The 19,464-nt window shown below is 41.9% G+C and overlaps 1 protein-coding gene across 4 annotated transcripts in view; it reads right to left on the minus strand.

The window, feature by feature from the left end:
- The window catches only part of slc36a1 (solute carrier family 36 member 1), a 32,558-nt gene continuing 13,094 nt past the window's right edge, over positions 1-19,464 (minus strand). For 2 of the 4 annotated variants that reach the window (XM_031797796.1, XM_031797797.1), the window contains 11 exons: positions 17,863-17,959; positions 16,762-16,888; positions 16,387-16,477; positions 15,364-15,452; positions 14,371-14,460; positions 14,135-14,219; positions 12,597-12,815; positions 9,392-9,490; positions 8,236-8,402; positions 5,025-5,194; positions 1-3,548 (listed from right to left, as the gene is read on the minus strand). In XM_031797796.1, the coding sequence (XP_031653656.1) occupies positions 3,274-3,548; positions 5,025-5,194; positions 8,236-8,402; positions 9,392-9,490; positions 12,597-12,815; positions 14,135-14,219; positions 14,371-14,460; positions 15,364-15,452; positions 16,387-16,477; positions 16,762-16,888; positions 17,863-17,893 (1,443 nt within the window). In that variant the 5' untranslated portion in view covers positions 17,894-17,959 and the 3' untranslated portion in view covers positions 1-3,273. The remainder of the gene's footprint in view (positions 3,549-5,024; positions 5,195-8,235; positions 8,403-9,391; positions 9,491-12,596; positions 12,816-14,134; positions 14,220-14,370; positions 14,461-15,363; positions 15,453-16,386; positions 16,478-16,761; positions 16,889-17,862; positions 17,960-19,464) is intronic. The other 2 variants (XR_004204236.1, XR_004204237.1) reach the window with 2 other exon arrangements.

Genomic DNA, 19,464 nt, shown 5'->3' on the forward strand with positions numbered 1-19,464 from the left:
TTTCAGACAGTGAGGAAATATGCTCATCTTTTATTATATATGCATTCGTTTTTATTTTTGCTGAAATTACAGTACATTTAGTGACTCAAAATGTACAATATTACTCTGGCTTAACATACATCTGTAAAAACCCCAAGACAAGCTGTGATGATAGTTGAGGTATTCATGATATGCAAATATTTATTTCCATTAAAAGACATAAAAATAAAAATAAATGATAATAAACATGTACCTTTATCTAGGAACAGTGGGTTAACTGCGTTGTTCAGGGGCAGAATGACAGATGTTTACCTTGTCAGCTCAGCGATTCAATCCAGCAACCTTTCGGTTACTGGCCCAACGCTTTAAGCACTAGGCTACCTGCCGCCTCAACTACTGACATGCTCCGGTACTTTGGCAAATAGTACTCTTTTTTTTACTCCCACTTTGGGCTGGATGTGTCAATGTGTAGTTCATACATGCATCATCTATGAGCAGAATTACTGTTTTTATCTCTATTCAAAATAAAATCCCTAGCTTGAAAGCGGATGTTTTCTGGAACCTATGCAGCTACATTTTCCCTACATTTACCCCCACGTGGGCCAGCCCCCGTAGCAATTAAGAGTTTCAGCACCTCGCCATTTGAGTGACAACTATCAAGACACACACAGTAGAGTGAGGGAGCGAGAGCAATGATGTGGTGGGACATACGCCGTACTACACCACTTTTCAGGGGCCTAATTTTGTCCAGAACTACTGGCTAACAAGTACCGGAGAGGATCTTTCAGTTCTATGATGGGTAACCTCCAAGTCATCCCCTTGTAGCTAATGTCCAGAGAGACATCAGACTAGTGAACGAGACTGCCTACATCCCAAATGCCACCCAATTCCCTATTATAGTGCGCTACATTTGACAAGGCCCAATAGGACTCTGCTCAACAGTAGTGCACTACGAAGGGAATAGGCTGCAATTTGGGACATAACCTATATGATGAGTACAATTTTTAAGGGGATGTAAACATCAGAATTCCCGTCAACACCACAACAAGCAACAAAAATGCTTAAGTATAATTTCCAGAAGTGTGAACTTCTTTCATTTAGGTTGTAATGAAATAAAAATGACATGTTCATGAATACTATATTTGATTTAAAATAAAGTGCAAACTCAACAATAGTTCAAATCTGCCATTATTCAAAGCTAGTATAATTTCCAGAATTGTGAACTTTTTCCCATTTAGACTGTAGTGAAATAAAAACATTTTATTTTTACATGTTCAAGATCACGAAAAAAGACCCCTTATAAAATGTTCAGCAGTATTCTCTCACGGGAAATTCAGAATACTATATTTCAACAACAATAAAGTGCAAACTCAACAAATAGTTCAAACCTGCCATTATTCAAGGCTAGTCGAAGAGACCGACTATCAGTTAAATTCTCCCAATGCCATGTGACATCACCATGATATCCAACCCAGTCTAATCTGGGCCCACCTCGGTCCAACCCAGTCTAATCTGGGCCCACCTCGGTCCAACCCAGTCTAATCTGGGCCCACCTCGGTCCAACCCAGTCTAATCTGGGCCCACCTCGGTCCAACCCAGTCTAATCTGGGCCCACCTCGGTCCAACCCAGTCTAATCTGGGCCCACCTCGGTCCAACCCAGTCTAATCTGGGCCCACCTCGGTCCAACCCAGTCTAATCTGGGCCCACCTCGGTCCAACCCAGTCTAATCTGGGCCCACCTCGGTCCAATCTGGGCCCACCTCAGTCCAACCCAGTCTAATCTGGGCCCACCTCAGTCCAACCCAGTCTAAACTGGGCCCACCTCAGTCCAACCCAGTCTAAACTGGGCCCACCTCAGTCCAACCCAGTCTAATCTGGGCCCACCTCAGTCCAACCCAGTCTAATCTGGGCCCACCTCAGTCCACCCAAAAAAACTCAAACCGTTGGTACAAGCGAGACAAGTGATAAAGTGATAAAACAAATTAAATAGCAGTTGTGATAACTGGAAGATTAGTAACATGAATAAATCCAGTGCCCAACCTGAGACAAATGTAAAAAAAGGAAAATGCCAACATAAATAACATCAACTGAGAAATAACAAAAATGGTATTAGCTCTACAATAACACACATTGTTTTGTATTTTCTCTTTACAGTCCCTCAAGTTCATCAGTATTACAGTAGGTGATCTAGTCAGCTTGCCTTAAAAATGTAAATGAAGCTTTACCTTTTAAAAACAAAAAAAAGTGAACTTTCAACTATTACATCTAGTCTCTAAAATGTAGTCAATCAGTAAACGTTATTCAACGGTCATCGTCATAGCTACATGTACAGCAGTAATGACGATGGTGATCAACAGACTACAGGTTGTTGTGTTCTGATAGTCTTATTAAACACGGTCAGCCATTTACCATTTCTATTGGAAATAGTCTAGTCACGCTGTGGTTAAAAACATACATCTTCCTCTTTGTAAGGTCTGTAGAATGAAGATATCATTCAAAATGGCATTTAACTGTTATTTAAATGATATTATTAACTCGGGTGGTTCGAGCTCCGAATGCTGATTGGTTGAAAGCCATGGTATATCAGACCGTATACCACGGCTATGACAAAACATGTATTTTTACTGCTCGAATTACATTAGTAACCAGTTTATAATAGTAATAAGGCACATAAGTACCTTATTGCCTTAATTTGATCACTTAAAACAACATCCCAGGATGTTTTAACAATAATAATAAAATGTTACGAGAATGTGATTGCTCAATATTCAATGATTTGGTTAAATGATTCAACATAAAATAATGAACATGTAAGATAGAAGGTGCGCTTGCGGCATAGCAGAGTTTAAAATATAAAAAGTATGTCATAAAATTAAGAAGTTAAAAACATCGAAGCTCATGAGGCACAGAGAGAATGACGCTCGTGTCAGAAGAACAAGTTCTCTACTTGGCTATACAGCTACTGTAGAAAATAGTTGATTTAACACTTATATTCCATTAAATAAATTGTTCCACAGCGACCAATAACCACAACAGTAAGCAGACTCACAATATCAATAAATGTGTAATCAATGGACAATGGAGCAAGTGAGAAAAACAAAACATGGCTGTAGCCAGGGTGAGGACTTCTGGGTTGGATTGCTTGACAGCAGTGGAGGCTGGTGTCACCTTAAATCGGAGGAAGGTAGCATCCATTCTAGAATGAACCTGTCCTCAGATTTCTCCACCCACCAGCCTCCACTGTTTGCCAGACCAACCACTGTCAAGATATCCTCCTCTTCCTCACTAAATCTCTCACTGGACCTGGAAGAAGGTCACATCCAGATTGTCATGTCTGCCGTTGCGTTTGATGATCTCTGTGATGGATATATAGGTGCCGGTGATGAAGCCGATGAAGCCGATGACAGAGATCAGGGTGTTCTTGACGATGACCCAGGGAGACAGACCTTCGTTGTGGTAGGTGAGGATCTGGAGGAGTGGAGGGAAGATGAGAGCCAGGAAACTGCTGCTGATGGACCCCACTAAAGAGATGACCAGGTCCAGCTGGGGGATCAATATGGCCAGGACACCTGGGGAGAGAGGTTGGAATAATAGTATGTGAAATTGTGAAAATGATAATGCCCCTTTTAGTGTAAAAGCTGTTTGAAAAGACCACCTGGAATTTCAGTCCGTTTTGGTTGGATGGAGTTTTGGGCTTCCATGGTGACATCACCATTCAGTGAATTAGTTAGACGAATGAGAAAGAGTTCCAAAACGCTCTGCCAATAACAGCTCATTTTTAGTTTTCCCCTCCCTCTTTAAACCACTCCCAGACAGTCCTAGCAAGATTCTTGCTTGAGAAATTGCTCTTTGCTAAGAAGCTATTTTTGTTTATTTTCGACCATTTTAATTTAAACAAATCACAGTAAGGTACTTAATTATTACCCACAAATGATTTGATGTTAAGATAAAACTGCTGCATTGGACCTTTAAAGTCTGTTGTATAAGAAGGGACTTGAGGGCCTCCCGGGTGGCGCAGTGGCGCTGTACTGCAGCGCCAGCTGTGCCACCAGAGACTCTGGGTTCGCGCCCAGGCTCTGTCGTACCCGGCCGCGACCGGGAGTTCCGTGGGGCGACGCACAATTGGCCTAGCGTCGTCCGGGTTAGGGAGGGCTTGGTCGGTAGGGATATCCTTGTCTCATCGCGCACCAGCGACTCCTGTGGCGGGCCGGGCGCAGTGCGTGCTAACAACCCCTTTCCGATTGTTTGGGGATTCCGGGAAAAAGCTTGTCCTGAGAAGACAAGTTGAGCGCTACCATCAGTCCTGTGTCATGCCAACAGTAAAGCATCCGGAGATCATTCATGTGTGGGGTTGCTTCTCAGCCAAGGGAGTGGGCTCACTCACAATTTTGCCTAAGAACACAGCCATGAAAAAAGAATGGTACCAACACATCCTCTGAGAGCAACTTCTCCCATCCAGGAACAGTTTGGTGACGAAGAATGCCTTTTCCAGCATGATGGAGCACCTTGCCATAAGGCAAAAGTGATAACTAAGTGGCTCGGGGAACAAAACATCGGTATTTTAGTATTTTAGGTCCATGGCCAGGAAACTCCCCAGACCTTAATCCCATTGAGAACTTGTGGTCAATCCTCAAGAGGCGGGTGGACAAACAAAAACCCACAAATTCTGACAAACTCCAAGCATTGATTATGCAAGAATGGGCGGCCATCAGTCAGGATGTGGCCCAGAAGTTAATTGACAGAATGCCAGGGTGGATTGCAGAGGTCTTGAAAAATAAGGGTCAACACTGCAAATATTGACTCTTTGCATCAACTTCATGTAATTGTCATTATAGGCCTTTGACACTTATGAAATACTTGTAATTATACTTCATTATTCCATAGTAACATGACAAAAATATCTAAAGACACTGAAGCAGCAAACGTTGTGGAAATTAATATTTGTGTCATTCACAAAACATTTGGCCACGACTGTACACACTGAGGTGTTGGGGATGGTAGACTGCCCTGGGGGCGTCAGACAGAAAGACAGACATCATACTCACAGGTAAAAATGACGAGCACAGCGCGGATCAGAAGATCTACCGGCAGTGTCCATCTCTCGGAGACACGGGACACCACCGGAGGAATCAGGATCTCAGCTGGCACGTAGAACTGAAGGGCAAAGGTGATGTAGATACCGAAACAGTAGAGCAACTTTACAATCTGATACATCCTAGAGAGAGAGAGAGAGAGAGAGAGAGAGAGAGAGAGAGAGAGAGAGAGAGAGAGAGAGAGAGAGAGAGAGAGAGAGAGAGAGAGAGAGAGAGAGAGAGAGAGAGAGAGAGAGAGAGAGAGAGAGAGAGAGAGAGAGAGAGAGAGAGAGAGACAGGGGGAGAGAGACAGGGAGAGAGAAAGAGAGAGAGCAAGAGAGAGAAAAAAAAAAGAGAGAGCAACAGAGAGGGACAGAGAGAGAGCGACAGTGAGAGAGAGAGAGAGAGAGAGAGACAGACAGAGGTTAATGTCAAAGGCAGACACAGCCACCATGGTTGTGAGCCATAATTTTTCCAATGTTATATATTTTTTTCCAATACAAAACATACACATACAAATGACAACATCACACCTTCTCAGACCCACCTGCTTACACCTCCATCTCTCTCCGGCCACATGGCCTCAAACTGCACCATTTTCTTTCTGTCCGTCGCCCCACACACTTTCAACATTTACATAATAAACCATTTGACCTTTCCATTGTGTTAAAGATGGAGAATTGGTTGATATCCAGTTCAAGAATAATGTTTTTCAAGATGACTGACAGGAAAAGCATCATCCAATCCATCGATTGCACCCTCATATGCCATGTCTTGAAATATGCAGACAGATTAAAATGACCTTTCCATTTTAATACTTCTGACAGCCAACTTCCTAACTCCGCCCATAAAATGTTGGACTTCATAACATTCCCAGAAGGCTATGGGTTACTACAAACGAATGAAAAAAAAAAAAATGGTAATTTAAATTTACTACGCGCCTAAGAAGAATGTTTTTATATTTCTATATGATCAACCCATAAATAACCTAGACCAACAGGATCTCATAAATCAGGGCTGCCCAACCCTCTTCCTGGAGATCTACCGTCCTGTAGGTTCTCAGTCCAACCCTCTTCCTGGAGATCTACCGTCCTGTAGGTTCTCAGTCCAACCCTCTTCCTGGAGATCTACAGTCTTGTGGGTTTTCAGTCCAACCCTAAATTAACCCATCTGATTCTACTAATTAGCTGATCAACAAGACCTTAACTAGCTGAATCAGATATGCTAAATTAGGGTTGGACTGAAAACCTACAGGACAGTAGATCTCCAGGAAGAGGGTTGGGCAGCCCCGTCTTAAAAAAAATCTAGACCAACAGGATGTGTTAAATGATCTAATCTAGGCAGTGTAGCCTAGTGGTTAGAGCATTGGACTAGTAACCGAAAGGTTGCAAGTTCAAATCCCCGAGCTGACAAGGTACAAAATCTGTTGTTCTGCCCCTGAACAGGCAGTTAACCCACTGTTCCTAGGCCGTCATTGAAAATAAGAATTTGTTCTTAACTGACTTGCCTGGTAAAATAAAGGTTAAAAAAATAATAATAATAATAATAATCTAGACCGGCAGGATGTGACAAATAATCTAATCTAGACCGGCAGGATGTGACAAATAATCTAATCTAGACCGGCAGGATGTGACAAATAATCTAATCTAGACCGGCAGGATGTGACAAATAATCTAATCTAGACCGGCAGGATGTGACAAATAATCTAATCTAGACCGGCAGGATGTGACAAATAATCTAATCTAGACCAACAGGATGTGATAAATAATCTAATCTAGACCAACAGGATGTGATAAATAATCTAGTCCAACAGGAAGTGATAAATAATCTAATCTAGATCAACAGGATGTGATAAATAATCTAATCTAGACCAACAGGATGTGATAAATAATCTAATCTAGACCAACAGGATGTGATAAATAATCTAATCTAGACCAACAGGATGTGATAAATAATCTAATCTAGACCAACAGGATGTGATAAATAATCTAATCTAGACCAACAGGATGTGATAAATAATCTAATCTAGATCAACAGGATGTGATAAATAATCTAATCTAGATCAACAGGATGTGATAAATAATCTAATCTAGACCAACAGGATGTGATAAATAATCTAATCTAGACCAACAGGATGTGATAAATAATCTAATCTAGACCAACAGGATGTGATAAATAATCTAATCTAGACCAACAGGATGTGATAAATAATCTAATCTAGACCAACAGGATGTGATAAATAATCTAATCTAGACCAACAGGATGTGATAAATAATCTAATCTAGACCAACAGGATGTGATAAATAATCTAATCTAGATCAACAGGATGTGATAAATAATCTAATCTAGACCAACAGGATGTGATAAATAATCTAATCTAGACCAACAGGATGTGATAAATAATCTAATCTAGACCAACAGGATGTGATAAATAATCTAGTCCAACAGGAAGTGATAAATAATCTAATCTAGATCAACAGGATGTGATAAATAATCTAATCTAGACCAACAGGATGTGATAAATAATCTAATCTAGACCAACAGGATGTGATAAATAATCTAATCTAGACCAACAGGATGTGATAAATAATCTAATCTAGATCAACAGGATGTGATAAATAATCTAATCTAGATCAACAGGAAGTGATAAATAATCTAATCTAGACCAACAGGATGTGATAAATAATCTAATCTAGACCAACAGGATGTGATAAATAATCTAATCTAGACCAACAGATGTGATAAATAATCTAATCTAGACCAACAGGATGTGATAAATAATCTAATCTAGACCAACAGGATGTGATAAATAATCTAATCTAGATCAACAGGATGTGATAAATAATCTAATCTAGATCAACAGGATGTGATAAATAATCTAATCTAGACCAACAGGATGTGATAAATAATCTAATCTAGACCAACAGGATGTGATAAATAATCTAATCTAGACCAACAGGATGTGATAAATAATCTAATCTAGACCAACAGGATGTGATAAATAATCTAATCTAGACCAACAGGATGTGATAAATAATCTAATCTAGACCAACAGGATGTGATAAATAATCTAATCTAGACCAACAGGATGTGATAAATAATCTAATCTAGATCAACAGGATGTGATAAATAATCTAATCTAGACCAACAGGATGTGATAAATAATCACATAAGAATAACTCACCAGCAGTTGGGTAAGTTAAGGGTGATACTTCCCCCTATGGCCTCTCCAAAGGTGATGTACCCTATGGTCCCCAAGCTGATATAGAGGAAGGTGACGATGCCCATTCCCAGATATAGAACCATATTGAAACTCTGAGGCTTCTGCATCTTGTTCTCCAGGGGCAGGACCTGAGACATGGGGAGGAACAATGTTAACACTTCACCTTAAGTTGCCATTATACCTATGAAACTACCATTATACCTATGAAACTACCATTATACCTATGAAACTACCATTATACCTATGAAACTACCATTATACCTATGAAACTATCATTATACCTATGAAACTACCATTATGAAACTACCATTATGAAACTACCATTATACCTATGAAACTACCATTATACCTATGAAACTACCATTATGAAACTACCATTATACCTATGAAACTACCATTATACCTATGAAACTACCATTATACCTATGAAACTACCATTATACCTATGAAACTACCATTATACCTATGAAACTACCATTATGAAACTACCATTATACCTATGAAACTACCATTATACCTATGAAACTACCATTATGAAACTACCATTATACCTATGAAACTACCATTATACCTATGAAACTACCATTATACCTATGAAACTACCATTATGAAACTACCATTATACCTATGAAACTACCATTATACCTATGAAACTACCATTATGAAACTACCATTATACCTATGAAACTACCATTATACCTATGAAACTACCATTATGAAACTACCATTATACCTATGAAACTACCATTATACCTATGGAACTACCATTATGAAACTACCATTATACCTATGAAACTACCATTATGAAACTACCATTATGAAACTACCATTATACCTATGAAACTACCATTATGAAACTACCATTATACCTATGAAACTACCATTATGAAACTACCATTATACCTATGAAACTACCATTATACCTATGAAACTACCATTATACCTATGAAACTACCATTATACCTATGAAACTACCATTATACCTATGAAACTACCATTATACCTATGAAACTACTCAGTTCCAACTGTTGTAGTATGTTGTAATAACATGTAAATGTTAACATGTACACAGTAATATTGTTGCGCCATATGTTGAACATGAACAGTAATACGTTACCACTCCTATCCCCTCGAAAGCAAAGATGGCCGTTCCAAAGAAGAGAGGATAGTCTTTGGCATGACCCACCTTCGGCAGGCTGATACGATTTGGTATGTTCTGGAAATCACAGGGGGGAAAAAAGGTTACTAACAGTCAGGCAATCAAATAAAAATCCATAACAGTTAACATAATTAGCAAGTTCACATAATAGGGCTCTCGTCCAACACGAGATGCCACCAGAAGAGCTTCAATGCGCCTTGGCGTACATTCTACAAGTGTCTAGGACTCTGTTGGAGGGATGTGACACCATTATTTCACCCAAAATTCCATCATTTGATGTTTTGTTGATGCGGTGGTGACCCTGGCAAAGCACACAGCCCCCACGGCAGAGGGCCCCCTACTGCTGTAGTTTTTTTTGGGGGGGGCCATCAATGTATATTCATTTATTTTTATTATAGGAAATTAGTTATAAAACTGCAACATTGTGTCTTTCAGCCCGGAAACGCACCAGTGTGGAAGCATCTGTTTTCAATATACTTTGTATCCTTCATTTACTCAAGTGTTTCCTTTATTTTGGCAGTTACGCTCTATTTGTCCTCAGCATGCATTTCTCTCACCATTCTGAAGGTCTATTGCGTTAAAAGAATGGGAACTTATCATGAAGTAGCTCACAGGTCTGCACCTACATCCATACCTCCCACATGCGGTCAGAGACAACCCTAGCCTTTTAGGGGCCCGAACCAACATTTTGTTGGGGCAATTCTACTCATTTTGCTATTGACGGAGAGAAAAATGTGCAATTTTACAGCTAATTTCTTGCAATTCTACACATTTTGCCGTAGGGTGGAGACAAATTTTTGACGTTTTTAATATATCTGATGATCAATGAGGGCCCCCGGTCGGTAGACCTTGATTACTATAAGTTTAGATAGCTGGCTGCTAGACGAACTACAAAGTGTTAGGGCTAGCATTTGTTTATTAGGCTACTGTGCAGTCTGGCAAGTAAACATAGCCTACAATACATACTGTAGTAAACATGGGAAAGTGTAGAATTCCTTATATAAAAGAGAGAGCAGGCCATCACCAGACTTTCTCCTTGACCTCGAGTACCTTCAATATTGGCTGTACTAGAAAATGCGGGAACGCGGGAGACCGGGGGTTCAATTCAACGACGGGGAGGACGGAGTAGGCGGTCCTTGTCAATAAGAATTTGTGATTGATTCCATATGTGTTATTTCATAGTTGTGATGTCTTCACTATTATTCTACAATGTAGGAAATAGTAAAAATAAAGAAAAACCCTTGAATGAATAGGTGTGTCAAAACTTTTGATTGGTACTTGCATAATTCATTTAATATTATGGTATTTCTTTTCCATAAAAAAAAAACTCTGGGTTTCCGTTAGGATAGAACGGAAAATATGGCGCTGTACAACCTGACGGTCGGCAGTACAGTACTGTGCTGTTTAGCTAAAGAATCCCCTTGTGCGTGCAGGGCATGCGGGAGACCGGGATTCAATTCCCGGATGGGTAGGACAGAGTAGGCTGTCCTTGTAAATAAGAATTTGTTCTGAACTGACTTGCCTAGATGAATAAAGATTACATTAAGAGCATAACATTTCTGCAACTTATTTTTTTGATTCTAGTCTAACCAATACCCAAACAGAGATTAAGTGAAAATAAAATTCTAATTGATTTATCAAGACCAGTCCCCATTCTTGTCTCAGAGCAGCGCAAAACGATGCTAAAAGTTGTAGGCTTTTGCTTCAAATTCTATTGCGTCGAACTTCAATATGCTCTTTAAATAAATAACACCTACACCACTTTTAATAGCACATTACTCAACATGAGTGAGACTTATGTCGCCTACGATAGGCCTACACTACATCGAAAAATATGACGACACTTCGCCAATAATTACACATAGAGGATTGAAGGATTCTAAATTAAAACCAAAAGCCTCCTCATGGGTTTCCCGGTGGCGGCCGGCACGGGTATCGAACCTGCATCTGTAGCAACACATTTTGCACTGTGGGAGCCCCCATCCACTGTGGGAGCCCCCATCCACAAAGTATCAAAATACAGAGGGGTGTTGGTAAAGGTTTATTGTCCTGCTAATAGCCCATAATGGGCTATTATAATACTGTACATGGTGTCCAGGTCAGGATAACCAAAACCTTTCTTTATTAAGTAAAGACTTATCAGAAAGAATGTTAGTATTTATTTATTTTGATCCAAAGTCATGAATGAGTGAGTCACTCAGCTTTATGTAGGTGCCGCTATATGACGGTGTCATCAACTTGATAATATATAACGATATTATGGTGTTTTTTTATTTTTTATTTTTTTTAAACGAAAGAGCGATTGAAATCTGAATAAAGGCCAAAACATGCATTTCTGTTTTCAGAGGGAGAGAAGCTCTAGGCCAATTGTGCGCCGCCCATAAAGGCCAATATATAGCCCTGCTAATAGCCATAATGGCACTGTACAACGTGACCATGTGTGTTTAAAAGAGTATTTTCCAGTAAGCAACCATTTGTTTTACCTTCATTAGACTACTTTGTTCCAATACTTCTGTAATTCACTGACATTTATTCCAATAGTAATTCGTTATGGATTCATAACTAAATAAACATCAACATTTTGAAAGAATGTTTTTATTTTATTAACGAAAACAAAGATGTTGATGAAATTCTGTACTGCTGTTTTGAGTTAGAAATGTAACACTTCAGAGTACTTAAGCATCATGTTAGTCCCTCCCCAAGAAGACAGTATGTACCGTGAAGCAGAAGACAGTCCTGCAGTACATACCGTGAAACAGAAAACAGTCCTGCAGTACGTACCGTGAAGCAGAAAACAGTCCTGCAGTACGTACCGTGAAGCAGAAGACAGTCCTGTAGTACCTACCGTGATGCAGAAGACTGTCCTGCAGTACATAATGAAGCAGAAGATAGTCCTGCAGTACATACCGTGAAGCAGAAGACAGTCCTGCAGTACGTACTGTGAAGCAGAAGACAGTCCTGCAGTACGTACCGTGAAGCAGAAGACAGTCCTGCAGTACGTACCGTGAAGCAGAAGACAGTCCTGCAGTACGTACCGTGAAGCAGAAGACAGTCCTGCAGTACGTACCGTGAAGCAGAAGACAGTCCTGCAGTACGTACCGTGAAGCAGAAGACAGTCCTGCAGTACGTACCGTGAAGCAGAAGACAGTCCTGCAGTACGTACCGTGAAGCAGAAGAAGTAGATGAGGACCAGGCTAGTACACATGGCCAGGTTGGCTACCAGAGAGAGGGGGGCCAGGTACTTCAGGTTGCGGGTGAACACCAAGATTATAACAGCTGGCAGGAAACACAACATGTAGAGACGGGAGTCAAAGCTGGGGACGGTCACAGCCGTCTGGTTGTTGTGGCAGTTCATGGTTGTCCCGTTAGAAGCTTCCACCACCTTAAAAGAAAGCCACAAAACAATGAACACATGTTAGGGTATCCTTTTCACACTATCTAGCATTTTCTTCACATTACCCTTCCCAGCAAAGTTCATGCAACTGTGATGACAGGACCGAACAGAGGGCCGGACAGAGGGCATAGTATAGCTGAGTAACAGCATGAGGAGAAGATCACTCCACACAGTGATGATAACATCCACATTGCTGGTACCTATATAGGAGTGATAATAACATCCAAACTGCTGGTATCGTGTCCTCTCCACACAGTGATGATAACATCCACATTGCTGGTACTGCTGGTATCTTGTCCACTCAAGTGACGATAACATCCAAACTGCTGGTATCGTGTCCTCTCCACACAGTGATGATAACATCTAAACTGCTGGTATCGTGTCCTCTCCACACAGTGATGATAACATCCACATTGCTGGTACTGCTGGTATCTTGTCCACTCAAGTGACGATAACATCCAAACTGCTGGTATCTTGTCCACACCAGTGATAACATCCACACTGCTGGTACTGCTGGTATCTTGTCCACTCCAGTGATGATAACATCCAAACTGCTGGTATCTTGTCCACTCCAGTGATGATAACATCCACACTGCTGGTATCTTGGCCACTCCAGTGATGATAACATCCAAACTGCTGGTATCTTGTCCACTCCAGTGATGATAACATCCACACTGCTGGTATCTTGGCCACTCCAGTGATGATAACATCCAAACTGCTGGTACTGCTGGTATCTTGTCCACTCCAGTGATGATAACATCCAAACTGCTGGTATCTTGTCCACTCCAGTGATGATAACATCCACACTGCTGGTATCTTGTCCACTCCAGTGATGATAACATCCAAACTGCTGGTATCTTGTCCACTCCAGTGATGATAACATCCACACTGCTGGTATCTTGTCCACTCCAGTGATGATAACATCCAAACTGCTGGTATCTTGTCCACTCCAGTGATGATAACATCCACACTGCTGGTATCTTGGCCACTCCAGTGATGATAACATCCAAACTGCTGGTATCTTGTCCACTCCAGTGATGATAACATCCAAACTGCTGGTATCTTGTCCACTCCAGTGATGATAACATCCAAACTGCTGATATCTTGTCCACTCCAGTGATGATAACATCCAAACTGCTGATATCTTGTCCACTCCAGTGATGATAACATCCAAACTGCTGATATCTTGTCCACTCCAGTGATGATAACATCCACACTGCTGTTACTGCTCAGGAAGAAGTAAACACCACCACCTTGTGGTGAGAAACAGTACTAGCCAAATATGAACATGACACCATGTCCCCTACCTGTTTGATATTGTCACTGAGGAAGACGAAGTAGACACAGCAGAAACCCAGCTGGGTGATGATCAAAAACACGTTCACTATCCGCCTGAAGGAAAACAGGAACAAGGACCCAAATCAACCTCTGTTCTACACATTAGAAGGGACCCCCCCAAACACTGAGGAGTTGAGAACTCTTATTGAATAAAGGGCAAATCACAAGTCATAATATAAGAATAAAGGGAGTTTTCTATATTTACCTCCCCCATATTGAGTGCCTTCTCAGCCACGAGACATTCTCCATACCATACTGCACAGCATCGCCATAGTCCAGAAAGGGCTTGTTCAACCTAGAACAGAGGGACCCATCACTCAGGGTAAAAGTGCTGATCTGGGATCAGGTCTACCCTGTCCATGGAACCTGATCTAGGATCAGGTCTACCCTGTCCATGGAACCTGATCTAGGATCAGGTCTACCCTGTCCATGGAACCTGATCTAGGATCAGGTCTACCCTGTCCATGGAACATTAATCATTATGGTCTAAAAGACTAAACTGAATAATGGGCCCAGAAATCAACAACCATCTAAAACACAAAACCAAAATGACCATACACAGTGTTGACCCCATGTTCACTAAACATGACAGTGTTCAGCTGGGGGCCTGATACCTGGTCACTAGCGTGAGGAATCTGACAGTGGTACACGACATAGGTTAATCATGTGTTTAATCGTCTAATAGAGAACAGGGTTGTGAACAATGGATGTAGAATATTCTACAGAAGTGCATTCACACCGTACTCATTAAAGTTTGGTTTGTTTGTATTACAAAATACAATGGTTTTCACTTCTCCTATCAAGGAAACTAACCGCACCAGATCAACAACATACCTTGCAGTCTGAACACACCCATAAGGGTGTGAACACAGTGGACCTATGACTGGCTTGGTTCGCTTCATTAAAAATCCTGCTTTATCCAATACTAGGCTTGATGGCATAGCTGCATTTAGGTGACTTTGACTTACGCTAATCTATGAACTGAACACATTTCACCATTCCAGTTTCCAGGACAACGCGAGAGATTTCCTCAGACGTCAAACTCAAAAAGAGGAAGTGCACAATGTGAAAGTACTGTACTTCTCTTCTTGATGCTTGACTCAAACTAGTTGCACAACAGTATCCACAACAATAGGATCCGTTTATGGAACAACTGAGGTGCACTGCAGGCAGAAGGTGTGAGAAAGGCTCCACTTACTTTACACTGAGGTGGTGGGAACAGATTACAAGCAGATTCATACAGTGGACTGCTATTATCCCCATGGCAAACAGACTCAGAGGTCCTAACTGGAAAGGAAGAGAGAAGATAAGTGTCATTAGGTGTTGTCCCATTGGGATTCTGTCATTCCCTCACACTACACTTGCAGAATAAATGTATTAGCCATGGACATCTACCAAGGAGCTCTAGAATAGATCAAAGCAAGATTATCATTATTTAAACAAAGGTTTTGAACAAAAAAAGAGAACACTGAAATAAAATGGTGGTTCGGGCAGGGTGACCATTCTAAGCCCGAGTCTGGTAGAACAGGCAGGGTGACCATTCTAAGCCCGAGTCTGGTAGAACAGGCAGGGTGACCATTCTAAGCCCGAGTCTGGTAGAACAGGCAGGGTGACCATTCTAAGCCCGAGTCTGGTAGAACAGGCAGGGTGACCATTCTAAGCCCGAGTCTGGTAGAACAGGCAGGGTGACCATTCTAAGCCCGAGTCTGGTAGAACAGGCAGGGTGACCATTCTAAGCCCGAGTCTGGTAGAACAGGCAGGGTGACCGTTCTAAGCCCGAGTCTGGTAGAACAGGCAGGGTGACCGTTCTAAGCCCGAGTCTGGTAGAACAGGCAGGGTGACCGTTCTAAGCCCGAGTCTGGTAGAACAGGCAGGGTGACCGTTCTAAGCCCGAGTCTGGTAGAACAGGCAGGGTGACCGTTCTAAGCCCGAGTCTGGTAGAACAGGCAGGGTGACCGTTCTAAGGCCGAGTCTGGTAGAACAGGCAGGGTGACCGTTCTAAGCCCGAGTCTGGTAGAACAGGCAGGGTGACCGTTCTAAGCCCGAGTCTGGTAGAACAGGCACGGTGACCGTTCTAAGGCTGAGTGGTAGAACAGGCAGGGTGACCGTTCTAAGGCTGAGTGGTAGAACAGGCAGGGTGACCGTTCTAAGGCTGAGTCTGGTAGAATGGGTATTTGGTTATCAGGAATTATTATTACTTCATTGTTAACTGTTTGCTTACCACAAGGCCTGCGTTCCTGACCGCCAGAGGTAGACCTAGCAGCCCTGTACCAATGTTCCCCTTCAGGAGGTGGATCAGGGTCTGTAAAAACCTACAACATAACAAATAAAACACGATCAGTGTCACATCACAACACGCAACACAATAATGGAACCAAACACTTATGAATGCAGGCTCTCTCACACACTCTCATATAAAATCAGCTCTTTGTATGGGGCCTGAGGAAGGTCTCAGGACGGAAACTGTGCTGCTAAGGACTTTTACTTTGGAAATAAAAAAGTAACAGTTTCAATACAATAGAGTTGTGCTTTGTAACGACCAAGATCTGGAATTTAAAAAAAATATATATTTGCATGTAACATAACCATTACTTACGAAGCCCCTGTTTGGCCTCCGATTCTCTCATACTGAGAATCAGGTCCTGGGGGCAGAGGTGGAGTAGGACAGAGAACATCCTCCTCAGAGGTGCTCGCTGATATCCTGGAGAGAACTGGACCTGGGCCTGCAATACAGGGACACACAGTCCGTCTACATTAAGTTGCTATGTAGCTACAATGTTGTTACATGGGTAGAAGAGAAACTTCAAATAAATACTTAATTCAACTCCCTCAGTCAGAAGAACGTCTTAATTCTGTCGCTGAGATGACATGACTTCATACTGTCGATAGCAGGGTTCAACTACACAGAATCCCCACAGAAGGACCAGAGTTCTAGCCATAAAATCGGTCCGCGAGACTAGGCCCTGGCTTGTTGACGCAAACAACACAGCGGGTTATTGCTGTAAGCTAATGATCTCATGATGGGCCACTAACAAGACACTTTAGGCTACTTCTCATCTAAAAGAAGAATCACTGAATGGAAAGTATTGAAAGAGACATATCCTGCGTATGTGGGAAAATGTGTGTTCCTACTCAATCACAGGGTACATGAGTTCCCTGGATATGTTCACTAGGCAAACGCTGTAGGTAGAAATGTGTGTTCCTACTCAATGTTCACTAGGCAAACGCTGTAGGTAGAAATGTGTGTTCCTACTCAATCACAGGGTACATGAGTTCCCTGGACATGTTCACTAGGCAAACGCTGTAGGTAGAAATGTGTGTTCCTACTCAATGTTCACTAGGCAAATGCTGTAGGTAGAAATGTCATGAATAGCCCGGATCTCATTCCTTCTTCTACGTGTCGGAGAATCATGTTTGTCCTATTGGGATACTTTGTCCAGATTGCCATCTGCACATTCCACAAGGTTGTGCCCTGTTGAACGCAGCCCAGGGCTCATAATTCTAAAGCTTCTCAGAGTAGGAGTACTAATCTAGCATCAGGTCGCCTCCTGTCCATATAAACGTATTCCTTAGGATAAATAAACACATTTAAAAAAGGACTAGATCAGCACTCCTACTCATAGGGAAACACTGATACCAGACGAGCAGTCCTACTTTTTATGAATACAGGCCCTGTTCTGGGTTTCAAAAAAAATACCGTCTTGACGATTGTCAGTGTTGGAGGTCATGGTTGGTCCGCTGGCGCTGGGTGGATCCTCCTGCTGCCTTCGTCTCGGATTCCTCCTTCAGAGCCACTGTGGTAAGGACAATGTAACAGAAGTGAATTCCATGTTATACTAGCTTACCAGATCTCAAAGAATCAGCAGTGTTCTTATGTGGAGAAACATAGAACTGCTGGAGTTGAGGCTTGTTCTATGCTATTACCGCACAGTCAGAAATGCTGACAGCAACTAGTTAAGCGTTATTACTGCACAGTAGTGTAGTCACGATATTAAGATTTTATATTAAACTAAAATATAAAAGTGTTGGTCCCATTGTTTCATGAGCTGAAAAGATCCCAGAAATGTTCCATATGCACAAAAACCTTCTCGCTCAAATTGTGTGCACACACACACCTTTGTTTACATCCCTAGTGAGCATTTCTCCTTTGCCAAGATAATCCATCCACCTGAGAGGTGTGGCATATCTAGAAGCTGATTAACCAGAATGATCGTTACATAGGTGCATCTTGTGCTGGGGACAATAAAAGGCCACTAAAATAAGCAGTTTTGTCCCACAGCGCCACAGATGTCTCAAGTTGAGAGAGGATGCAATTGGCATGCTGACAGCCGGAATGTCCAATCGAGCTGTTGGCAGATAATTGAATGTTAATTTCTCTACCATAAGCCGGCTCCAACGTCATTTTAGAGAATTTGGCAGTACGTCCAACCGCACGAACAGCTGCTGAAACTGGGGGTTTGCACAAACTGTCAGAAACCGTCTCAGGGTAGCTCATCTGCGTGCTCGTCACCCTCACCAGGGTCTTGACCTGACTGCAGTTCAGTGTCGTAACCGACGTCAGTGGGCAACTGCTCACCTGTGATGGCCACTGGCACGATGGAGAAGTGTGGTCTTCACAAATGAATCCCAGGTTTCAACTGTACCGGGCAGATAGCATAGGTCGTGTGGGAGAGCGGTTTGCTGATGTCAACATTGTTAACAGAGAATCCCATTGGTGGGGTTACGGTACGGGTCAGGCATAAGCTACGAACAATGAAGACAAATGCATTTTATCGATGGTAATTTGAATGCACAGAGATGCCGTGATGAGATCCTGAGGTCCATTTTCATGCCATTCATCTGCCGTCATCACCTCATGTTTCAGCATGATAATGCACAGCCCCATGTGGCAAGATGCTGTACACAAATCCTGGAACATGAAAATGTCTTCGTTTCTTTATGGCCTGCATACTCATGAGACATGGTCACCCATTGTGCATGTTTGGGATGCTCTAGATCAATGTGTACAACAGCGTGATCCAGTTCCCCCCCAATATCCAGAAACTTCACACAGCCATTGAAGAGGAGTGGGACAACATTTCAGAGGCCACAATCAACAGCCTGATCAACTCTGTGAATGAGATGTGTCACACTGCATGGGGCAAAATGGTGGTCACACCAGATACTGACTGGCTTTCTGATCCACGCCCCAACTTTTTTTTTTAAGTATCTGTGACCAGATGCATATCTGTTTTCCCAGTCATGTGAAATCCATAGATCAGGGCCTAATGAATTTATTTAAATTGACTGATTTCCATAT

Source organism: Oncorhynchus kisutch, linkage group LG19, assembly GCF_002021735.2.
Source record: "Oncorhynchus kisutch isolate 150728-3 linkage group LG19, Okis_V2, whole genome shotgun sequence".
Lineage (NCBI taxonomy): Eukaryota > Metazoa > Chordata > Actinopteri > Salmoniformes > Salmonidae > Oncorhynchus > Oncorhynchus kisutch.